Genomic DNA, 22183 nt, shown 5'->3' with positions numbered 1-22183 from the left:
TGGATAGCCTGATTCAAAGCTACCCTGGATACCACCTTTGGCATAAAGGACGGGTTGGTTCAAGTGAAACTCTGTCCTGATGGAAAATGATGAAAGGCTGCACAGCCATGAGGGCTTGTAGTTCTGATACCCTGCGAGCTGAGGTGATAGCCAGAAGGAAGGCTGTTTTCCAGGACAAATATTGCAAATCTGTTGAGGCAGCTGGCTCAAAAGGAGGCAAGGTCAGCTTTTCTAGAATGAAATTGAGGTCCCAAGCAGGTATTGGTTGTTTCCTTGGGGGTTTTATATTCTTAGCCCCTCTGAGGAACTGTCTTAAGAGGGGGTGAGAGAATAAAGGTGGATCAATGTTGTATTCTGCAGAAATGGCTGAGGCATGGATTTTGATGGAGGAGAATGAAAATCCAATGCTTAGCAGCTCAGCTAGATACTGTAATATTTGAGGTAAATTCAGTTTTCCAGGATTCTGGCCCTTTTTCTCATTCCAGGCACAAAAGTGTTTCCATTTTGCGGAGTAAGCTTTTCTAGTAGACGGCCTTCTGGCCTCCAAAATGACATCCTGCACCTCCTTGCAGAGTAGGGTCTGTTGTGAAGTTAAGGAATCTTCCATGCGGCCAGATTGAGTGTTTTCAGCTGACTGTGAAGAGTTTTGAAGCTGTGCTGAGTCAGAAGAAGAGGCATTAGAGGTAGGGTCCATGGTGGGGAATGCGTCAGGCTCCTCAGGAGTGTGTACCAGTGCTGTCTTGGCCAGTCTGGAGCAATGAGAATCATCTTTGGTCTGTCTGCTCTGGTTTTTAATAGAACTTTGGGCAGCAGAGGAAGAGGTGGAAAGGCATAAACTGTCATTGTTGTCCAACTGAAAGAGAGAGCGTCCACTCTCCAGGCCTGTGGATGAAAAGTCCTTGAGCAGAATTTTGTCAATTAGTGATTTTTGTGGGAAGCAAAGAGATCTATGTCTGGCCTTCCCCATGCTTGAATTATCTCTGTAAAAACTTGAGGATGCAACTTCCATTCGTGTGGATCTGTCATATTTCTGCTTAGGTTGTCTGCCAGCATGTTTTCCTTGCCTGGCAAGTACTGTGCTTGAAGTTCGATTTGTAATTCCAGAACCATGTTCCAAAGTGACATGGCCAGCTTGCATAGGGGGTATGAATGGGTTCCTCCCTGTTTGTTTATGTACCACATTACTGTGGTGTTGTCTGTCCTTATCAATAGTTGACCTGGATGTAGAAGGTCTTTGAAAGCTATAATAGCATTTATTACTGCTAGCATTTCCTTTTGATTGATGTGAAGGTGCTTTTCTTTTTGGGACCATTTGCCCTGAATGCACCGATCTGTCATGTGCGCCCCCCAGGCGTAGTCCGAGGCGTCTGTTGTGATGACTTGATTTGCTTGAGGCTTGCAGAATGGGAGACCTGTGTGTGTTTGGCATGCTTGAGCCCACCACAGAAATTCCTTTTGAAGACATGGAATTAGTGGTATTATTGTTTCTAAACTGTGGCTGTGTTGAGACCATAGGTTTTTCAGGTACCACTGAAGTTTCCTCATATGCAGCTTTGCACATGGGATTAGTAGGATGCAAGATGCCATGAATCCCAGAGCCTGCAGGATTTTCCTTGCAGTCAGCCTGGTGAAATTTGCTAGTTAGTTGCCCCTGTTTCTCTGGCGTGAGGTAGGCCATCTGGGTGTTTGTGTCCAAGTTGGCACCCAGGAAAATTATTTTCTGAGTGGGTATTAGCCTTGATTTCTTTTTGTTGACTGTGTATCCCAGAGAATTCAACAACATTATTACAAAAGCCCGATGTTTCAGAAGTATGTGCTTGCTGTCCGCTTGGATCAGGCAGTCGTCCAAATATGGGTATATTTGTATCCCTTGAAGTCTGCAGTAGGCAATTACTGATGCCAGGCATTTCGTGAATACTCTGGGCGCAGTACATAAGCCAAAGGGCAATGCAGAATATTGATAATGGGTTGAACCTGCAAGAAATCTGAGGTATCTTCTGCAATTTTGTCTGATTGGGACATGCAGGTATGCCTCCTTGAGGTCCAGTGTTACCAGCCAAGACTCCTTGCCCAGCATGGGAAGAAGCTGCTGTAATGTGAGCATATTGAATTTTGGTACAAGTAAAAATGTGTTTAGGATGGATAGGTCCAAAATAGGTCTCCAATCTTTTCCCTTCCTTGGTACCAGGAATAGCCTGGAATAAAAACCTTGACCTTGTTCTTGAGTAGGTACCTCTTGAACAGCTTTCATGTCCATGAGATCTGAAATTTGTCTTTGTGCCTCTGCCCTTTGATTGTGTGGCAGGTTTGGCATGCCTCTCATTTTTGGAAGGGTGTGAAAATGGAATCTGTAGCCTCTGTTTATAATGTCCAGGATCCATTTGTCTTTGTGACAATATGCCAATTTTTGAAAATAATGCCAGTTTTCCGCCTAAGGGTGCTGCCATTTGAGCCTTGCTTGCCATGCAAAGGGGAAAGTCATTGGGTTTGCTTTCTGAATGGCTGAGAACTATCCTCACCACCTCTTTGTGTAGGAGCTTGCCATTGTCTGCCTCTAAACGATCCTTGAGATTGCCCTCTGCCCCTCGGGCACCTGTATCTACCTCTTTGGGGTCTGTCCGTGGCTGGAAAGGACCAATTTTTGGAAGGTCAATTTCTACTGAAACGTGGAGGTTGTACCTGTAGAAAATCTTTCACTGTTTGCATTGATTTAGCCTTTTCCTCCATTTTCTTTAATACCTCCTCAGCTTTAACACCAAATAATACATCCTTTTGTAGAGGGGCATCTAGTAATTTAGCTTTGACATGATCTGGTAAGGTTTGCTCCTTGAGCTAGGCATGTCTACGTATGACTGATCCTGTAACAGCAGCTCTACATGAGGCCTCTAGAGCATCAAAACCACATTGAAAGGTATGTTTACCCACTTGTTCTGCACTATGCATCAAATCCTGCAACTCCTTCAAGTCTCGTTGTTCAGGTTGTGACATTTTGCTTCTCAACTGTGATAACAGAAACTGTTGGTACTTTAACATATGGAACTGGCAGTTTAATGCCCTCATGGTTAAGGTGGCAGAGGTGTATACCTTTTTTCCCCACCTTTCTAAAGATGTGGAATCTCTCTCGGAAGGTAATGGATTTTTAGCAGTGGAGGCCTTAATTCCCTTGGGGCCCTGTGAGATAGTTTGTGGGTCAGCCGCATGGCTTTTGTATAAAAATTGGTGTGAGTCAGGAACCCGGTAGTACCTGTCAGGTTTGACTGGTGCTGGAGTTAAAGAGTCTGGATTAAGGCAGGCCTCCGAATACACATCATCTAGTATGTCTAAGACAGGAGGTATAGCCAGAGGCCTGTGCTGAGGTAGCAAGAGAAAATCCCTAAGCCTTTTCTTGGAGTCTGAGTACTCTTGGCCTTCCCAGTGGAAGTGTTCCCTCAAGGTATGCAAGGTTTCCCCAAATGAGTAATCCTCTGGGGGAGAGACAGAGGGAATGGACTCCTCTGCATCAGAATCTTCAAAAGGGGAGTAAGAATGTTCCTGTTCATCAGAGTGCTCTGAAATAATGGAGGCCTGGTCAGAGGAGGGGGATTCTTCCTCCACTCTGGGCCTTTTGTCCGGAGGGGGCTGAGAACCCCTGATAAGAGTAATTAAATCCTCAGCCATTTTAAGCATCTGTTTTTTAGGCATGGGGCCTGGAGAAGGGCCCTGTGCAGCTTGTCTCTTAGAATGCATGGCTGCTTTAGACTTAGTGAAAGCCTTGATGGAAAAAGAAGAGGAATGTCTGAAGACACCTTGAGAGGAGGCAGACCTGTCTACATTTTGAGTTTCACCACCGAGAGTGGCTTCGGTATCTGTAGTCGGGGTGTGGGCCGAGGAGCCTGCGACCTCAGGCACAGTAGACACCGCCAATGAAGTGTCGTCGGTAGGCAGGGGCTGCGAGGGCCTCGCTGAGAACCGGACCACCTGTAGTCGGCTTTGGCGTGGTGTCGGTAGAGGCCGCGGACCTCGTGTGTCGGTCCTTATCTTTGCGATTTTTAGACAAAACTGGAGTCGGAGTATCCGACGACATAATGTAGCTAAATTTTTTGCCAAAATAGTGCTGGGCGAACTCCGCCCGACGCTTAATGGTGCGTTTGTTGAATGTAGCACAAAAACGACAGACCGAGACGTCGTGGTCTGGGCCTAAGCAAGGAATGCAGAGGGAATGAAAATCCTTATGCTGTATTTGCTTCCCACATGAAATACAATTATTAACTTTGTCTGACATCGGTCTGAGGCAAGAAAAGTTTCCACAACGGGGTACTTAGCTTTCAAGAAGACTTCGGTTGCAAAATTTTCGTAATTTCAGGAGCTGGCCGACCGGCACTTGCGAACTGCTTCTGCTTCGGTCACCACGTGGCAAGAAAGACTGAAGAAAATGGCGTCGGCTGGTTCTTTTATACCCCTGTCGCACTGACGTCAGGGAAGAAGAGATGACAACCGACGCCGGACCTAGACTTTGGAATTCGGCCGACCGAGGACCCGCCTGACGGCAGGAGACCCCATCTGTTATGACTGCAGCTGTATGCACGATGAACATCTGTACTATGTTCTTCATGTTTCACTGTTGCAGTCATTACAACTGGGTTGAATCCCAAAGCTAAGGTTGGGAGGCTAGCGCTAAATAGCATTAGGAGCGGCTATGAGGCCCTGCAGAACTGCAGTGGCAAAGCCTGCCCTGGATTTAGAGCAGAGTGGTAAGTGATAGTGCTTTGTGAAGGTGTGCACTGAACTCCAAGTAGCAGCCTCTAAAATGTCTTTGGTTGGTACTCCCCTGAGAAAGGCAACTGAAGTGGCTGCTGCTCTGGTTGAATATGGCCTTATGCCCTTAGGTACTGGCTTGCCATGTTGTGAATAGCAGAAACGAATGCAGTGGCCTATCCACTTTGAAACAAGTCTGCTTCGAGATAGCCTTTCCTTGTGATCCTGCAGCAAATGCCACTATTAATTGCTCTTTCTGAAAGCCTTGGTTCTGTTCAAATAGAAGCGTAGCTGTCTGTGTATGTCCAAAGAATGCTCTCCCCCCTTATTCTGTGGGTTTGGATAAAAGGTAGGCAGATGAATAGCTTGGTTAAGGGCCACACTGGACACTACATTAGGCATAAAAGTTGGGTTTGTCCTCAGAGAAATCCTGTCTGGATAAAAAATGATAAAAGGTTCCACAGCCATGAGTGTCTGTAGCTCTGAGACTCATCTTACAGAAGTTATTGCTAGCAGCAGAGCGGTTTTCCAAGATAAAAACTTTACATCAGCTGTAGCAGCTGGCTCAAAAGGAGGCAGGTTGAGTTTTTCCAAAACATAATTGAGGTCCCATGCTGGTACTGGAGATCTCCTCGGAGGCCTTAAATTTTTGGCCCCTCTGAGGTACTGCCTTAATGGACGAGAAAAGATTGGTGGCTCTGTATTGTAATGAGCCGAAATGGCAGAGGCATGAATTTTTATAGATGAGAAGGATAGGCCTTGGTCCAGCATCTCAGTCAAGTATTGCAAAATCTGAACAATATTTGGTACAGCTGTGTCAATTCCTTGTGCCTGGTTCCAAGCACAGAATCTCTTCCATTTTCCAGCATAGGATTTTCTAGTACTAGGCCTCCTTGGCCTCCAAAATGACATCCATCACCGCTTTAGTAAGAGGTGTGTTTTGTAGGACTACATTATCCTCCATGCTGCCAGATTTAAGGTCTTGAGTTGGCTGTGCAGGATCTGATTTGTTCTGCTGGGACAGTAGATGAGGCACTTGAGGTAAGGTCCAGGCTGGGCATTGAGACAAGTTCCTTAGGATTGGATAACAATACTGACGTGGCCAGTCTGGGGCAATTAGTATCATTTTCGGCTTCTCCTGTCTGACTTTTAGGAGTACCTTGGGGAGGAGAGGCAGAAGAGGAAAAGCATATATTGTTAAGTTTTTCCAGCTGAAGGATAGGGCATCCACTTTCCATGCTTGTCTGTGATAAGTCCTTGTGCAGAATCCCTTCAGTTGGTAGTTGTGAGGTGAGGCAAATAGATTTATGTCCGGGCATCCCCATTTCCTTGTTACCATGCTGAAGACTTGTGGATCCAATTTCCACTCGTGGGGATCCATAAGGTTTCTGCTTAGTTCGTCTGCCAGAGTATTTACCTTTCCTGGCAAGAATTGTGCCTGCAGAAGTACTTGGTAAGTCAATGCTGTGTCCCACAAAGTCATGGCTAGCCTGCAAAGGGGGTAAGAATGAGTGCCTCCCGGCTTATTTATATAACACGTCAGTGGTATTGTCTGTCTTTATCAGTAGTTGTCCCGGACAAAGTAGGTCTTTGAAGGCTGTCAGGGCATTTTGAACAGCTAGCATCTCTTTTTGATTGATATGCAGATGCATTTGGTTTGTGGACCATGTGCCTTGAATACATCTTCCTGCCATGTGGGCTCCCCAGGCATAATCCAATGCATCCGTTGTTAATGTCTGTGTGACTGGGGGTAGAGTGGATGGCTGTCCCTTGTTCTGGTGACAGGCCTTCGCCCACCATCGAAACTCCTGTTGTAGGCAGGGAATGAGAGTAACTATTGTTTCCAGGCTGTGGCAATGTTGAGTCCAAACACTTTTTAGGTACAATTGAAGTTTCCTCATATGCAGTCTTGCATATGGAATTAGTAGAATGCAGGATGCCATGAAGCCCAAAGCCTGCAGAATTATTTTTGCAGATAACTGGGCCTTTGTTGCCAACAGTTTGAAATAGGTAGCCAGATGTCTTCGTTTGTCTGGCGTGAGATAAACCATCTGGGCAGTTGTATTTAAGCTTGCACCCAGGAATATTATCTATTGAGGGGGTACTAGTTTTGATTTCTGTTCGTTGACTGTGGACCCTAGGCATGGTAGTAATCTCTTTACAAACGCCAGATGCTGTAGTAGAATGTCCTTGTTCTCTGCTTGAATGAGGCAGTCTAAGTAAGGATATATTTGTATTCCTCTTTGTCTGCAGTATGCAATTACTGGAGCCAGGCACTTTGTGAAGACCCTGGGCGCAGTAGATAAGTGGTAGAGAGTCTGGAGATAGACTGGACTCTGAAAATACATCATCTACAATGTCTAAAACAGGTGGGATAGCAAGGGGCCTGTGCTGAGGCAATAAAAGGAAGTCTCTAAGCCTTTTCTTGGATTCTGAGTAATCTTGGCTCTCCCAGTGGAAATGCTCCCCCATAGTATGCAGCATCTCCCCAAAAGAATAATCCTCAGGAGGGGAGGCTGAAGGGATAGATTCTTCAGCATCAGAATCCTCATAGGGAGGAAGAGAATATCCTGTTCAAAGGAGGTATCAGAGGAAATGGAAACCTGGTCTGAAGATTCGTATTCTAACTCTTGCCTAGGCCTCTTATCAGGAGGGGGATGGGAACCCCTGATCAAAATAATAAGGTCTTCGGCAATCTTAAGCATCTGTTTTTTAGGCATGGAGGCCTGTCCAGGAGAATGTTGTACTGGTTTCTTTGTCTTTAGAGCTGCTTTAAGTCTTTGCCTTTGAAGCTGAAGTAGGTTTCACTGTGTAGGCCTAAAAACATCCTCAGAAGCAGATGCCTGCTCAGCGGCTTCGGACCCATCTGAGGGAATAGTTTCAGAGTGTCTAATACCTTGAGTTTCCAGCGGCCTCGTCGGCTCCACGTGGGAGTCAGAAGCAGCCTGTGGCTCTGAGGTAGCGAGCGTCAGGGGCTGCGAAAGCGCCTCATTGAGAACCGGCAACAGGCCTAGCAGAAGCCTCGTCGTCAGTTTTGGATCTCGGATGCCAGTCCTTTTCTTTTTCTTTGCGCTTTTTATAAACTTCGGTAGTCGGTTGTTCTGCCGGCATTATGTAATTAAACCTTCTGCCAAAGTAATGGAATGCAAAATCGTACAGACGCTTAATAGTGCGTTGGTTAAATCTAGCACAAAACCGACAACTAGCAACGTTATGGTCAGGGCCTAGGCAAGGAATACAGTAAAAATGAAAATCTTTATGAGGTATTTGCTTCCGACAAGAAATACAATGATTAACTTTTTCTGACATCGGTCTGGAGCAAGAAAAAAGTTTCCCCAACGGGGTACTTAGCTTTTAATGAAGACTTTGGATCTGAAATTCAAACACAAAAATCTCAGGAGTTGGCCGACCAGCACTTGCGAACTGTTTTTGCTTCGGGCACCACTCGGTAAGAAAGACTGAAGAAAATGGCGTCGGCTGCATCTTTTATACCCCTGGTGCACTGACTTCAGGGAAGAGGCGAGAGCAACCAACGCCGGACTGCAAGAGTGAAACACGAAGATCATCATCCCTCACCACCATGTCAAAGGCAGGAGGAGAATGAAACCCCTGAGATGGGGCTACAATCGGGTCCATAATCCCCTGGATCAACAGGGGAGCCAGAGCTGAACCTCCAGGCGCCAAGACTCCAACTGGAAGGTTCTGCTCCCAAAAACTCTTGAGCCAAAACCACCCCCTCGGTTACAGTGCCGAGGCTATGGCTCCAAGCTCATCACAGCCGACCCACTCCAGGCAACACTTGGCATGGTACCAGGTACAGTCTGCACCAATCCCTCGACGCAGCAGGTACGCAGACCAGAGGACTCCTAAATCGGGGGTCAGATCGGAGGAGGAGTGATCGGGATGAAGGCGTACTGCATGGGTCTACAATCCTGAACACTTGAACAGCAATTTTTTTTCCCCACGGAAAAAAATTGTTGTTCCACAAAAGAAAAAAAAAACTTCAAAACATTACGTAAAGTGAGGGTGCTTCACCCCCCACTTAAATATACCAACTCTGAGATCTCACTACAGTGAGGAAAACGGCAAAGTAACGGAGGCGGCCAAGCGATTTCTTTCCCAGGGAAAGAAATCGCTTATATGCCGTTTCGCTATTTTGCTGTTTCATGCTTTCAAGTTCGATCAAAACACTTTCGAAGGACTGTGTCTTTGATTATATAATAGGAACCCTTCTGCATGCCCCCCACTCTGGAGGAAGAGGGGGCAGGCAAGACTTCCATCCATATCGGAGTGCGGATTAATATCCCGATCCACCTCGTCTTCAGAAAGGCTGCGGGTGGATCTGGAGGAAGAGGCTACAGACACCAGCCTAGAGAGACAATGCGGTGACACCGATGCCGGGGGACGGCTCTGGGGAGAAACAAAGAGAACGGAGTTTGGGAGAACCAAGGCTAAGAGCCGGTCGGAGTTCAGCTGGTGGTTCAGCTGAGGAAGAGAGGTTGGGGGACTGCTTCCTTGGCCTGTCTTTGTGCTTCTCTCCATTCCCGGTCCTCTTAGCGGGAGTCTTTGTGCTTCTCTCCATTCCCGGTCCTCTTAGCGGGAGGTTGAGTCCCAGAGGTTGAGGCGGAGACAGAAGCAGAAGGGGTAGCCTGGGCCCCCGTAGTAGGTGGAGTAAGAAGGCCCGTGAGTACAAGTTTATTCCTCCTGTTGATCAATGTGTGGGGATTGAACCCCACGCAGGTCAAACAGGAGGAATCAAGATGGGGAGATCCTTGGCAAACAACACACAGAGTGCGGCCATCAGCTGGGGAAAGCTCATGGCCACACTCTGCACTTAAGAAAGCTTGGTTTTGGTGTCTCTGCCACGTTAGCAAGAGAGAGGACCACATAGAAAACACACACGCACAGACTTTGAGACAAGACAGCAAAAGCAAGGAAAGTTTTTTTTTTTTTTTTTTTTTTACCAACGCCTAAACACGAAAGGGGAGGAATAGGTAAAAGACAGAATGAGAAATTTTTAGAAAGAAAGAGGATTTAACCCACTAAATTTAGCACACTTAGCCAAAATAACCTGGAGCAGCGAACCACGATGCTGACAAGCGCGGCAAACGAGATCTGAAGGGAGGGAGGAAGGAGACAGGGGTATTATGGGTAGGGGTGGATCTTGGAGCTTGGCTCAGACGCTGGAGAAATGCAGCTGAGTAGGATCCATGTCCCACAGGTTGAAGCGCAAATGAAGACAACTTCATATCAACCATTACCAAGTACCCTTTAAACCCATGATGAGATGGGCAAGAAGCAGAGTGGTAATACCTTCTGAGGCCAAAACTTTCAGATTTGACATTGGTGTAGGGCAAACTTCGCTGAATTTGTCAGACTATTATGGTAATGTTCTTTGTGCTAGCATCTTCCACTGTTTAGCACATCAAGGATGAATTTGCTGTTAAATCCCTTTCAATAAGATTAGCATGTGCTAACCTATCCAACTACATCATTATGAATGCTGATCATTTTTTTCCAAGAAATAAGTATTCAGCATCTGAATGTACTAACGTTAACAATATATACAACCAAATGAAAATCAGCTCGACATACCTGAAGAATGAATGGCTTTGCTCCTTTTCTGCATCACTTCCATAAGTGCTCCCACAATGCCAGTAGCAGGAACAGGTGTTTGTGGTGATGAATCTGTGCCATCAGTTACCTACAAAATAATTTTGCAACATGCCTGTCATTAATAGCGTACCAATATTATGAAACTTTGCAGTATCATACAACATATACCCTTTAATAAACAGCAGGAAGAAAAGTCTACCTCTACAAAACGCAAACATTTTGATCCAGACATAAAAGCAATTACATTTGCTTGAATAGTTTTTGAGAGAGAAGCTGGCACCTTTAGCAACCCAGCACAGAATCAAACTAAAAAAAGTAATGTACTCACTATAGCGTGCCAGCTCTGTTGTCGTCTTCATTTATCCTTCTCAGACACAGAAACCAAAACTTTTGAACTTCACCTCTGCCCAGAATCCCTCTCTTTTAATTACCTCCGATTGAGTTTGCAGAAAAAGATATAGAAATGTATAAAATGGATATTGTGTGTATGAGGCAAGCCAGATGGAAGCCTTATCTACTGTGGTTGGATAAATACAATGATTCATAGAAATTTGATCCACTCCACTAAACAATCTTTAAAACCTGGGGGATAGAGGGGGGGAAGTAAAAGATGAATGAAGACAGACAACGGAGATGGAACATTATAGTGAGTACTTCAATTCTTTATCTGATGTCGATCTTCATTCCATCCTTGACAGATGGGACAGAGTCCCCAGCTACTTATAATCTTGGGTGGAGTCATGGAAGGATATTCCTGAGTGCCATCAAACCAACTAGAGACCAGATTCGGTTTGTAATGAGTAATAAAGGTATGGGGAGTAGCCCAAGTAGCTGCTGCACATATGTCATCCGTTGAAATTCTAGATTGAAAGACAGCTTAAGTGGCTATAGACTTTGCAGAATGAGCTTTGATGGGTTTAGGCAGCGTTAATAAGAAGTTATGTACCTACCATAACGTTCCATGTTAGTTGTCTTCTCTCGCCTTCTTTCTTGCTTGATGGGTTCGGAGCCGATCCCTCGGCTCCGACTCGGCACTTGCTAAGCTCGAGAGTCACTTTTACCAGCTCGAGGCAGCCCCATATCCCATGATGCAAGGCGGTAAGTACCCAGATCTCGTTTGCTAACAAAGGGCAATAGCACCAAGCATAAAATACTTCCCAAAGGAAGAAAGAAAACTTACAGATGGAAGAAGGACCAGGTCTGAATGGTCTTCAGCATAACAGTTTCTTATACAAGGTTTGTCCAGGCCAGGGGAAGGAGGAGGGTCAAGAAAGAAGGCAGAGAAGACAACTAACATGGAACGTTATGGTAGGTACATAACTTCTTAATGTTAAGTTGTCAATCTCGCCTTCATTCTTGCTTGATGGGACCGTCCTAGCACCTCTATCCTGGGTGGCTCAATGGAACAAACTCGAGGACTGTAGAGCCAAAACTGGCTCTGTCCCTGGAGGCCAAGTCCAATTTGTAATGGGAAACAAAAGTGTGAGGGGTACCCCAGGTGGCCGCTGCAAATAGTGTCCAAAGGAAGTCTAGCTTGAAAGGCTGTAGAAGTAGCTAAGCTCCTAGTTGAATGTGCTTTAGGTTTTGAGCACAGCTGTTTTCCCTGAGTATAAATTTCCGAGATGACCAAGAAAGCCATCTGGACAAGGTCACTTTAGAAACAGGAAGGCCTTTTTTATTATCCGCATAGGAAACAAAAAGTTGATCAGATTTTCTAAATTTTTTTGTTCTGTCCAAATAATATCTAAGTTGACGGTGGACATCAAGATAATGTAGCTTTTGTTCAGCTCTATCTGAATAGTTAGGGAAAAATACAGGGAGATCAATGGATTGATTCAGATTGTTCTTTGAAGCGACCTTAGGTAAAAAGGTTGGATTAGTTCTCAAAGATACTCTGTCCTTGTAAAAAACCAAATAGGGGGGTCGAACGAAAGAGCATGAAGTTCAGACACCCTCCTGGCAGATGTAATAGCCACTAGGAATAAAGTTTTCCAAGAAAGATATTTCAGGGAACAAGAAACAGCTGGCTCGAAGGGGGGAAGAATCAAGGATGTCAGCACTAAATTTAGATCCCACTGAGGAGGAGGATTCCTGATTGGAGGCTTTAGTAGGAAAATTCCTTTCAAGAAGGCCCTGCAGAGCCTATGGGACATAATATTATGATCTGCTATCCCGACATGAAAATTAGAAATAGCAGCCAATTGAACTTTGACTGTGGAAGAAGAGGAGCCTGCATGAAAAATCTCTGCTAAGAAGTCCAGGACTGCCTGAACAGGGGCAGTAAAGGATCAATATTTTGGGCCTTAGCCCAATAAGAGAAACGTTTCCATTTGCTTGTATAAATCCTCCTGGTAGAGGATTTTAGCGAAGCTACTATGATGTCTCTAACTGGGTTAGAGATCAACGGAAGCCTGGCTAAGGAAGGAAGTGGAGCAACCATGCTGTGAGGTTGAGAGAAGGGATTGACCGGTGCAGCTGACCCGATTGGTGAATCAGAAGGTCTGGCACTGGGTCCAGATGCCACGGCTGCACCAAAAGGTGATGATGGAGGAACGGGAAAGTACAGTTTTGTACCTACCATAAATGTAGATGTTCGAGGATCCACATTGCTGCAGTCCTAACCATTGGGTAGTCCGCTGTCCAGTCGGCCCGAATACCAAAGTATATGGCTGACGGCGGTCAAGGCGCATTAGACTGACGTCAGGACGTCAGGGTACTAATGCGCATGACCGACGCCATATCTTCAGTCTTTTCTTGCCCCAGATGTCAGAAGACCCTAAAAAGACAAGGCCCAAACCAAAACACCAAAAAGCCCTGCACCAAACTTATATACAATATATATATATATATACACATGTACAATAATATACAGCAACTCACACCACCACCCCTAAACACAGAGGGGAAGGCGGGAGGAATTGACTGCAGCAATGTGGATCCTCGAACATCTACATTTATGGTAGGTACAAAACTGTGCTATGTTCTTCATTCCACATTGCTGCAGTCCTAACCATTGGGTAGAATCCCAAAGCAGAGGTAAGGGAGGCTGGCAAATCATAAAGAAGCAGGAGCTGCCAACATGCCTTGCAAAATAGCTGTGGCAAAACCAGCCCTAGATTTAGAGTAGAGAGGAAGGTGGTAATGCTTAGAGAAAGTATGCACTGAACTCCAAGTAGCTGCCTCTAAAATATCCTTAGTTGCCACCCCCCTTAGAAATGCTGTTGAAGTGGCAGTAGCCCTAGTGGAATGAGGCCTAATCCCAGCTGGAATCTCCTTGCCATGATGGGAATAACAAAATGAAATGCAAAACCCAATCCACTTAGAAATAGTTTGCTTAGACACAGGCTTGCCCTGAGAACTCAAAGCAAAAGAAACAAACAACTGCTGAGACTGCCTGAAAACCTTAGTCCTGCTTAAATAGTAACGCAACTGCCTATGTACATCTAAAGTGTGCAAAATCTTTTCCCCTTTATTTTGGGGATCTGCATAGAAAGTAGGCAAATGAATAGTTTGGTTTAAAGCCACACTAGAAACCACCTTAGGCATAAAGGAAGGATTAGTACGTAATGATACCCTATCCTTATGGAAAATCAGAAAGGGCTCTACTGCCATAAGGGCCTGCAACTCAGACACCCTTCTCGCAGAAGTAATAGCCAACAAAAAAGCAGTCTTCCATGACAAATATTTCAAATCAGCAGTACCCGCAGGCTCAAAAGGTTGTAGAGTAAGTTTTTCCAACACAAAATTGAGATCCCAAGCAGGAGTAGGAGCTCTACGTGGGGGTCTTATATTCTTTGCCCCTCTAAGAAACTGCTTGAACAAAGGATGCGAAAACAATGGTGGGTCACAATCATAGTGAGCTGAAATTGCTGCAGCATGAATCTTAATGGAAGAGAAGGACAAACCTTTGTCCAATAACTCAGTAAGATATTGAAGAGCCACACTCAAATTAGGCTCAGAAATCTCCAAATTCTTTGCTGCACTCCAAAATGAAAATCTCTTCCATTTTTCATGTACACTTTCCTTGTACTAGGTCTTCTAGCTTCCATAATCACATTTAAAACTTGTTGAGGAAGTTGAGACCGGCTGTCTCTCAAAACAGAATATGCCATGCTGTTAGATGAAGAGAGCGAAGCTTGACACTGAGCAGGTGGCCGTCTCTCTGAGACAAGAGGTGTGGAATCAAGGGTAAAGGCCATGGAGGCTTCTTACTAGACTCCTCAGTAATGGGTACCAGTGCTGCGAGGCCAATCTGGAGCTATTAAAATCATCCTTGGCTTGTCTTGTCTGACCTTTAGAAGCACCTTTGGAAGAAGAGGCAGAGGTGGAAACGCATACACATGAAGATTTTTCCAACTGAAAGAAAGAGCATCCACTTTCCAAGCTGTGTGATGTAACCTCTTTGTGCAAAACTTTGGCAGCTGGTGGTTTAGTGGAGAAGCGAACAGATCTATGTCTGGAGTTCCCCAGGACACTGTCAACCTTTGAAATACATGAAGATCCAGTTTCCACTGTGGGGATCCATGATTTGTCTGCTTAACACATCTGCTAAGGAGTTCTGTGCTCCGGCAGAAACCTTGCCTGAAGAGTGAGTTGCAAGCTCAGCAGTCTCCCATAAAATCATTGCTTGCCTGCACAATGGGTAAGAATGTGTTCCCCTTGTTTGTTGGTGTACCACATGACAGTTGTGTTGTCTGTTAGAATCAACACCTGCCCTGGAAGAAGTAACTCCTTGAAAGCCATTAATGCAAATTGGACTGCTAACATCTCCTTCATGTTGATATGTAGATGCTGTAGTCTGGCAGGCCACTTGTCTTGTATCCACTTTCCTTTTATATGAGCTCCCCAAGCAATGTCTGAGGCATCTGTCGTTAGAATCTGACTCGCCTCTGGCCGGGTCACAGAGAGTCCCTTGTTTAGGTGACATTCCTGAGCCCACCACAAAAACTCCTTTTGAATGCAAGGTATTATTTGAATGACAGTGTCCAAATCCTGGCAGTGCTGTGTCCATACATTTTTGAGATACCATTGTAGCTTCCTCATATGCAGTTTGGCATTGGGAAGCACCAGAATACAAGATGCCATGAACCCTAAGGCTTGAAGGACTGTCCTTGCAGTCAGCCCGGACTGAAGAGATAGCTGATGGAAGTAACTGGAAAGATTCTTTTGTTTGTCCGGGGTTAAAAAGGCCATCTGGGCTGCTGTATTCAGTCTCACACCCAGAAAGCACATGTCTTGAGAGGGTACTAGACTGGACTTTATTTCGTTCACAGAATACCCTAGGCATCTTAGCACTGCTATGACATATTCCAGATGCTGTAGAAGGTCTTCCTTTTCTTGAGCCAGAATCAGGCAGTCGTCCAAGTAAGGATAGATTTGAATTCCTTTTAGCCTGAAGTAAGCTATCACTGGAGCCAGAACCTTTGTGAATACTCTGGGCGCAGTAGATAAGCCAAAGGGCAATGCAGAGAACTGATAATGCGAATTTCCAGCTCGAAAACGCAGATACTTCCTGCAACACAGTCTGATAGGCACATGAAGGTAAGCTTCCTTGAGATCTAAAGTTACCATCCAATGATCTTTTCCCAGCAGGGGTAAAAGCTGTTGTAACGTCAACATCTTGAACTTGGGAATGTCCAGATAAGTGTTGAGGATAGATAAATCCAAAATTGGTCTCCACGTGTTCCCCTTCTTTGGTACTAGGAACAGGCGAGAATAAAATCCTAGGCCCCTTTCTGGTACAGGGACTGGCTGAATGGCCCCTATTTGGAGTAACAGAGAAATTTGCTTGTGAGCCTCTTCCCTTTGTGGAGGAGGAACGTCTGGCATGCCTTTGAAAGGGGGCAATGTGTGGAAATAAAACCTGTAACCGTGGTGAATGATATCCAACACCCATCTGTCTTGAGTGATTAAATCCCAATTTTCTTTGAAAAGAGACAGTCTTCCTCCCAAAGGAGCTACCAGACGAGAATCTACTGGCAGCTGAAAAGGCAGGTCATTGGGTCTGCTTACGAAAGGACTGACCCCTGCCCTCACCAGAAGTCTGAGCAGGTGAACCCCCTGTCCTAGGCCTAAAAGAACCTTGAGCTCTGCCCCTACCACGTCTAGACCTACCCCTAGACTGGGAATCAAAAGCAGGATATGTCCATCCCTTAGTAGGCCCATTTCTACTAAACTTTGGTGGCTGCACCTGCAAAAATCTTTAACAGTTTGCATAGACTTAGCTTTGTCCTCCATTTTCTTTAAAACTGCTTCCACAGGCGAACCAAATAACACATCAGACTGTAAAGGAGCATCCAAAATCCTAGTCTTAACATGCTCTGCTAAATTCTGATCCCTCAACCAGGCATGCCTGCGAAGAACAGAACTAGTGGCAGCCACCCTCGAGGAGGCCTGCACAGCATCAAAACCACATTGCAAAGAATGCTTACCCACTTGTTCAGACACATGAACTAAATCCAGCAACTCTTTACACTCTATACCTTCCGCCAAAGCATCCACCTTAGATTTCAATTGTGAAAGGAGATAATTTTGATATTTTAGCATGTGAAACTGACAATTCAACGCCTCATGGCTAGAGTGGAAGAAGTATACACTTTCTTTCCCCACCTATCCAAAGCCCTTGCCTCTTTATCAGTGGGAACAGGATTTTTAACCACAGAGGCCTTAACACCTTTAGGCCCCTGAGAAACAGTTTCTGGGTCCGCCCTAGGACTCTTAAACAAATACTTATGAGCTTCGGCACCCTATAGTACCTATCAGGTTTAACAGGAGCAGGAGGCAAAGAGTCAGGGTTCAGGAAGCCTCTGCAAAAACATCTTCCACCACATTCAACACAGGAGGTATAGCTAAGGGCCTATGTTGGGGCAAAATAAGAATTCCCTAAGCCTTTTCCTGAATCAGAGTAATCTTGGCCTTCCCATTTAAAGTGTTCCCTCATGGAATGCAGAGTCTCTGAAAATGAGAAATCCTCAGGAGGAGAAGCTGTAGGTGTGGAATCATCCACATCAGAATCAGAATAAGGAGGAAACTCCTGCAAGTCTTCCAAGAGAAGACTCAAGCCTCTGAATACTGTTCCAAACTCTCAAACTCAGGTTCCACCCTAGGCCTCTTATCAGGAGGGGAGAGCCTCTAATCATAGTAATTAAATCTTCTGCCATTTTAAGCATATGTTTCTTAGGCACAGAACCTGAAGTGCTAGGAGAAACCCCCACTGTAGCTGAACTTGGCCTACCTCTCAAAGAAGTTTTGGAAACAGTAGGAGAAGCTCTAACTATCTTGGGAACAGAGGGAAGAAGAGTTACCTGAGAAGCCCCCTCAGCCTGGCCTACCTCCTGAGAGGGCACATCCTGTAACAGTAAAGTCTCTGCCTGAGACTCCAAAGAAACTCCTGGCAAAACCTCTGGCTCCACTGAGCCTTCTAAAGAACCGACGTCCGGGACTGCCGGTTCATCAACCCTAGGCTTCGCTGTTTTGTCTTTGCGCTTCTTAGACGAAGCGGCGCGGAGCATCCGACGGCATTTTATAATTACAACGCTTCCCAAACACTAACCTGGCACAGTCTAACCTTCTCTTAATAGTGCGTTTGTTAAATCTAGCACAAGAGCGGCAACCAACAACGTCGTGCTCAGGCCCCAAACAAGGTATACACAGAGTATGGTAATCCCTATGAGGTATCTGTTTCCCACAAGAAATACAGTTATTCACTTTTTCTGACATCCGGTTAAATACTGAGGCAAGAAAAACCAAAATGCTCCCAACGGGTACTTAGCCAACTTTGATTCGGTCTGAAACTCCGACTGGAAATATTTCAGAACGCCAACCTGCACTCGCAAAACTGCTTCTGCATCGGACCATGCGGCAAAAAAGACTGAAGATATGGCGTCGGTCATGCGCATTAGTACCCTGACGTCCTGACGTCAGTCTACTGCGCCTTGACCGACGTCAGCCATATACTTTGGTATTCGGGCCGACTGGACAGCGGACTACCCAATGGTTAGGACTGCAGCAATGTGGAATGAAGAACATCCAAACTTGTCGAGGCCAGTAAGGGGCAATGAGAATCAATTTGGCTCTCAAAACGGTAGCTTTCTGGATCACCTGAGGGATCAGAGGAAATGGTGGGAAGGCATAAAGAAGTCCCTGGGGCCAATCCTGGGTCAGAGCGTCTCTGGGGGGATGGCCTGATAGAGGGAAGAGGCTGAAGAAGTCTGGACATTTGCTGTTTTGGGGAGTAGCAAAAAGATCGCAACATGGACGACCCCATTCCAGAAAAATCTCTTCCGCTATAGATTGCTTGAGAGACCACTTGTGAGGCATGAGGATAGCTCTGCTCAATCTGTCCGCTATAATGTTGGTTTTCCCAGGGATATGCTACCAGAAACCGATGAGAGGAGATCGCCCATTGCCATAGTCTGAGCGCTTCGACACAAGGGTAGGACTTGGTTCCGCCATGTTTGTTGATATACCAAACTACAGACATGTTGTCTGTGTGGACTGCAATTGTCCCTACGGGAAGAAAGTCGTTGAGGGCTTGCAACGTTAAAAGCACTGCTCTCATCTCCAGGACATTTATGTGCAGATGGTACTCGAACGGCTGCCACGTCCCATGAACCATCCTGCCCTGATAATGACCCCCCCACTCGATCAGGAGGCATCCGTGGTGACAGTGGCTATCGGGGATGGGGTACAAAGTACCTGCCTTGGTGAACCTGAGACGATGTGATCCACCAAGCAAGATGCTCTTTGCATGTCTGTGTCACCAGAATCTGGTTACGCATCGGAAGTTGCTGGTATGACCACTGTGTGAACAGCATCCACTGAAGAAGGCGCATGTAGAATCGAGCCAGGGGAAGAAGAGTAATGGCCGCAGCCATGAGACCTAATACCTTTAGAACCATTCTGGCCTGTATTTTCTTGCTGGCCAGAATGATCCTGACATGAGTCTGAATGTCTGAAACTCTTTGTTCTGTAAGGGTAGCTGACATCCGAACAGTGTTTAAGTTTGCGCCTATGAAGGTAATAGACTGGCAGGGCGATAAGGATGACTTTTCGAAGTTGATTGAGATGCCCAAATGAGAACAAAGGTCTATTGTGTAATCCCTGGCTTGTATAAGCTGATGCCTGGTGGTGGCTGATAGGAGCCAGTCGTCGATACGGAAACACCTGGAATCCTTGACGCCTCAGGTGAGCCGTGACCACTGCCATGCATTTGGTGAACACTCTGGGGCTGTAGTGAGACCAAAGGGCAGGGCTCTGAACTGGAAATGACTGGACCCCAGCCGAAAGCGGAGAAATCTCCTGAGCGCCTGTGAATTTTGATGTGATAGTACGATCCTGAAGATCTATTGAGCACATCCAGTTGTCCTTCTGTAAGAAGGGCAGAATTGACTGAAGAGTGACCATTCGAATCTTGTCTTCCTGACAGACTTGTTGAGTCTGCTGAGATCCAATATTGGTCTCCAGTCTCCGCCTTTTGGGGACCAAAAGAACCTTGAGTAGATTCCGGCTCTGAATGGTCTATTGCAACTGGCTGAATGGCTCTTTTTGCAGTAGTTTTGCGATTTCTGACTCTGCAATCTCCCTTAGACCGGTGGTACATCTGGAAGGGAACTTGAGGGGAAGGACTTTCCTAAAGGAATTATGTAACCCTTGGATATGATCGACTGTACCCATTTGTCTTGAGTGAGGGAATGCCAGGCTTCTGGGTACAGTGATAATCTTCCCGACTGCCTCCAAGGAGGGACAGCCGGGCAACACCTCAGGGATGCTGAAAGGGCTTGTCAGAGAGAGGCTCCCTGTTTCCCTGGTTCTTGGACCCCTCTGCCTCTAGAGCTGCCTGTTGTTGTTACCCCTCTGCCTCTAGGGGTAAACTGACCACGTGAATCGGCGTGACTCCTTGGGATTTACGGAACCACATCTTCCGCCCTTCTGTCCTTTGGGATAAGGTCTAGAAGGGTGGAAAACGGACTCCAACAGCAGAAAGAGACTGGCCGCCCTGCTCGCACCTGGTCAAGGTTTCCTTCACCTGAGGGCCAAACAAAGCTGACCCATCAAAGGGAGAATTTGTGAAGGACCTTAAAGGGATCCGCAAAATCACATAGCCGCATCCAGGCTTGGCCTAAGAGCCACACCTGTACCTGCGGCTCTACCGCTCCATCCGCAGCATAAGATATTAGCCGCATGGAGGAGTTTGCAATGGAATTGAGGGTTCCTAGCTGCGAAGCAATTTTTCTTGAGCCCCTGCAGCTGTAGGATCCTGAACTACTTCTCCCAGCTCCTTTAGGATATCTCTGGAGTCTGGTGAAGTGACATAGGTAATTCAGCTAACGATAGCAAAGGTCGCTGAGGAAAACATCCGCCACTGCACCTATCCATGGTCCTAGAGTCCTTATTAGGAGGATGGACGGGCACGGAAGGATCTGCAAGTTCCTTTTTGGCCGCAGCCACCACCATGGCATCAGCGGGACACCCTTAGTAAGGAATTGTTTGTCACTCGGGGCAGTGATGAATTTTGAAGGCCTCCTAGGGACTGACTCTACAGAGTCAGGAGCTGCCCACGCCTTCGTGCAATAACCTGCATAAGGGGTCGAAGGCGGAGACACCCAGGAGGTGGAGGGCCGAGATCCAAACGCCTCTAGGTATACTGACTCATCCTCAGAGGGATTGTTGGTGGGCCAGTTTCCCTCTGTTTCAGAAGTTCTAGGATGTCTGAGAAGGAGACATCCTCAGAGGGGATCTAGGGGATCCCTCTGACTCATCAAAGTCAGTATCCAAGTGACAGACTGGGAGTCTACATGCTTCCTCTACAAGTCCTCTTCCTAGGAGGATCTCCCAAACATCAGGAGAATCCTCGGAAGAGGGGAAATTCCCAATGGGGAAACCTGAGGCGGAGGATCTCTGGGTCCTGTAGCAAGAGAAGTGGCAGAGATGTCAACAGGTACTATAGAGGGAGGAGCTACGGAACAGACTGCTGACTGATACCAGTGGCCAGTACACTCTTCATCACCTCGAATGCTCCTCCCAGGCAGGTCCGAGAGAACCCGCTCAAGAGCTAGGAACTCCAGGGACCACCGAAGGGAAGTCTCCGAGGCAGATGTCGGAGCCGAGCTCACCAAGGCCGAGGCTCCAAGGGAAGAGCGGGTTCGGACAAGGGTCCGATGCCACTCACCCCTCGGAGGAGACCATGGAAGCCCGACCACCGAATCCCTCTAAGGAAGGTCTCAAGAGGAGATAAGAGTAGAGGCTGAAGGAACAGAAGGGGTATCCGTCCTCCAGCCGTAGCAGTAACCATTCGAAGACTCCAACTCCAAGCTCTGGGGTAGAGTTGAAGGAGGAACTGTAACGGGTGTGGACCAACAGTCGCCTGTTGAGACGGACTGTGTAACATTTGGGCCAGTACCTGTGACTTAAGTAATCTACTGACCACTCTCTAGGTCATGATCTGACAACCTGGACGACCTTGAAGATCGGCCCGATGGCTCCGCTCGATAGAAGAGGTGAAGCCGAGCGAAAGTATCGGCTCCAAGGAAGGAGACCTCGACCTCGCCCTGGAATGAGCCATCGGAGCCGATACTATAGATCCTGTCGGAGCCGACCTCGGAGCCGACAGGAAGCTCGATGTATCGGCTCCAGCCGGAGCCGATACAGCCACCAAAGTAACGGTGTCGGAGCCGATCGGAGCCGACACCGATGCCTGAGCCACATGGGTGTCGGAGCCGATCGGAGCCGACATCGGTGGTCAATACAGATTCGCACCGATAGCCATCGGTGCCAAGGCTTTGTAGCCAGAATCGGCTCCAGCCGAGCCGATCTCGACTCAGTACGAAGTCGG

At 46.6% G+C, this 22183-nt stretch overlaps 1 protein-coding gene across 1 annotated transcript in view; it reads right to left on the bottom strand.

The window, feature by feature from the left end:
* WASL (WASP like actin nucleation promoting factor) overlaps positions 1-22183 on the bottom strand; it is an 866451-nt gene that overhangs the window by 145447 nt on the left and 698821 nt on the right. The window contains exon 9 of the mRNA XM_044087330.1: positions 10330-10438. Coding sequence (XP_043943265.1) covers positions 10330-10438 — 109 coding nt within the window. The remainder of the gene's footprint in view (positions 1-10329; positions 10439-22183) is intronic.

The sequence above is a fragment of the Protopterus annectens genome, chromosome 11.part0, assembly GCF_019279795.1.
Source record: "Protopterus annectens isolate FY-2018-M chromosome 11.part0, PAN1.0, whole genome shotgun sequence".
NCBI classification, from domain to species: domain Eukaryota; kingdom Metazoa; phylum Chordata; order Ceratodontiformes; family Protopteridae; genus Protopterus; species Protopterus annectens.
Note: the sequence above shows the minus strand (reverse complement) of the source record. Positions and strands in the feature narration are given on the sequence as shown.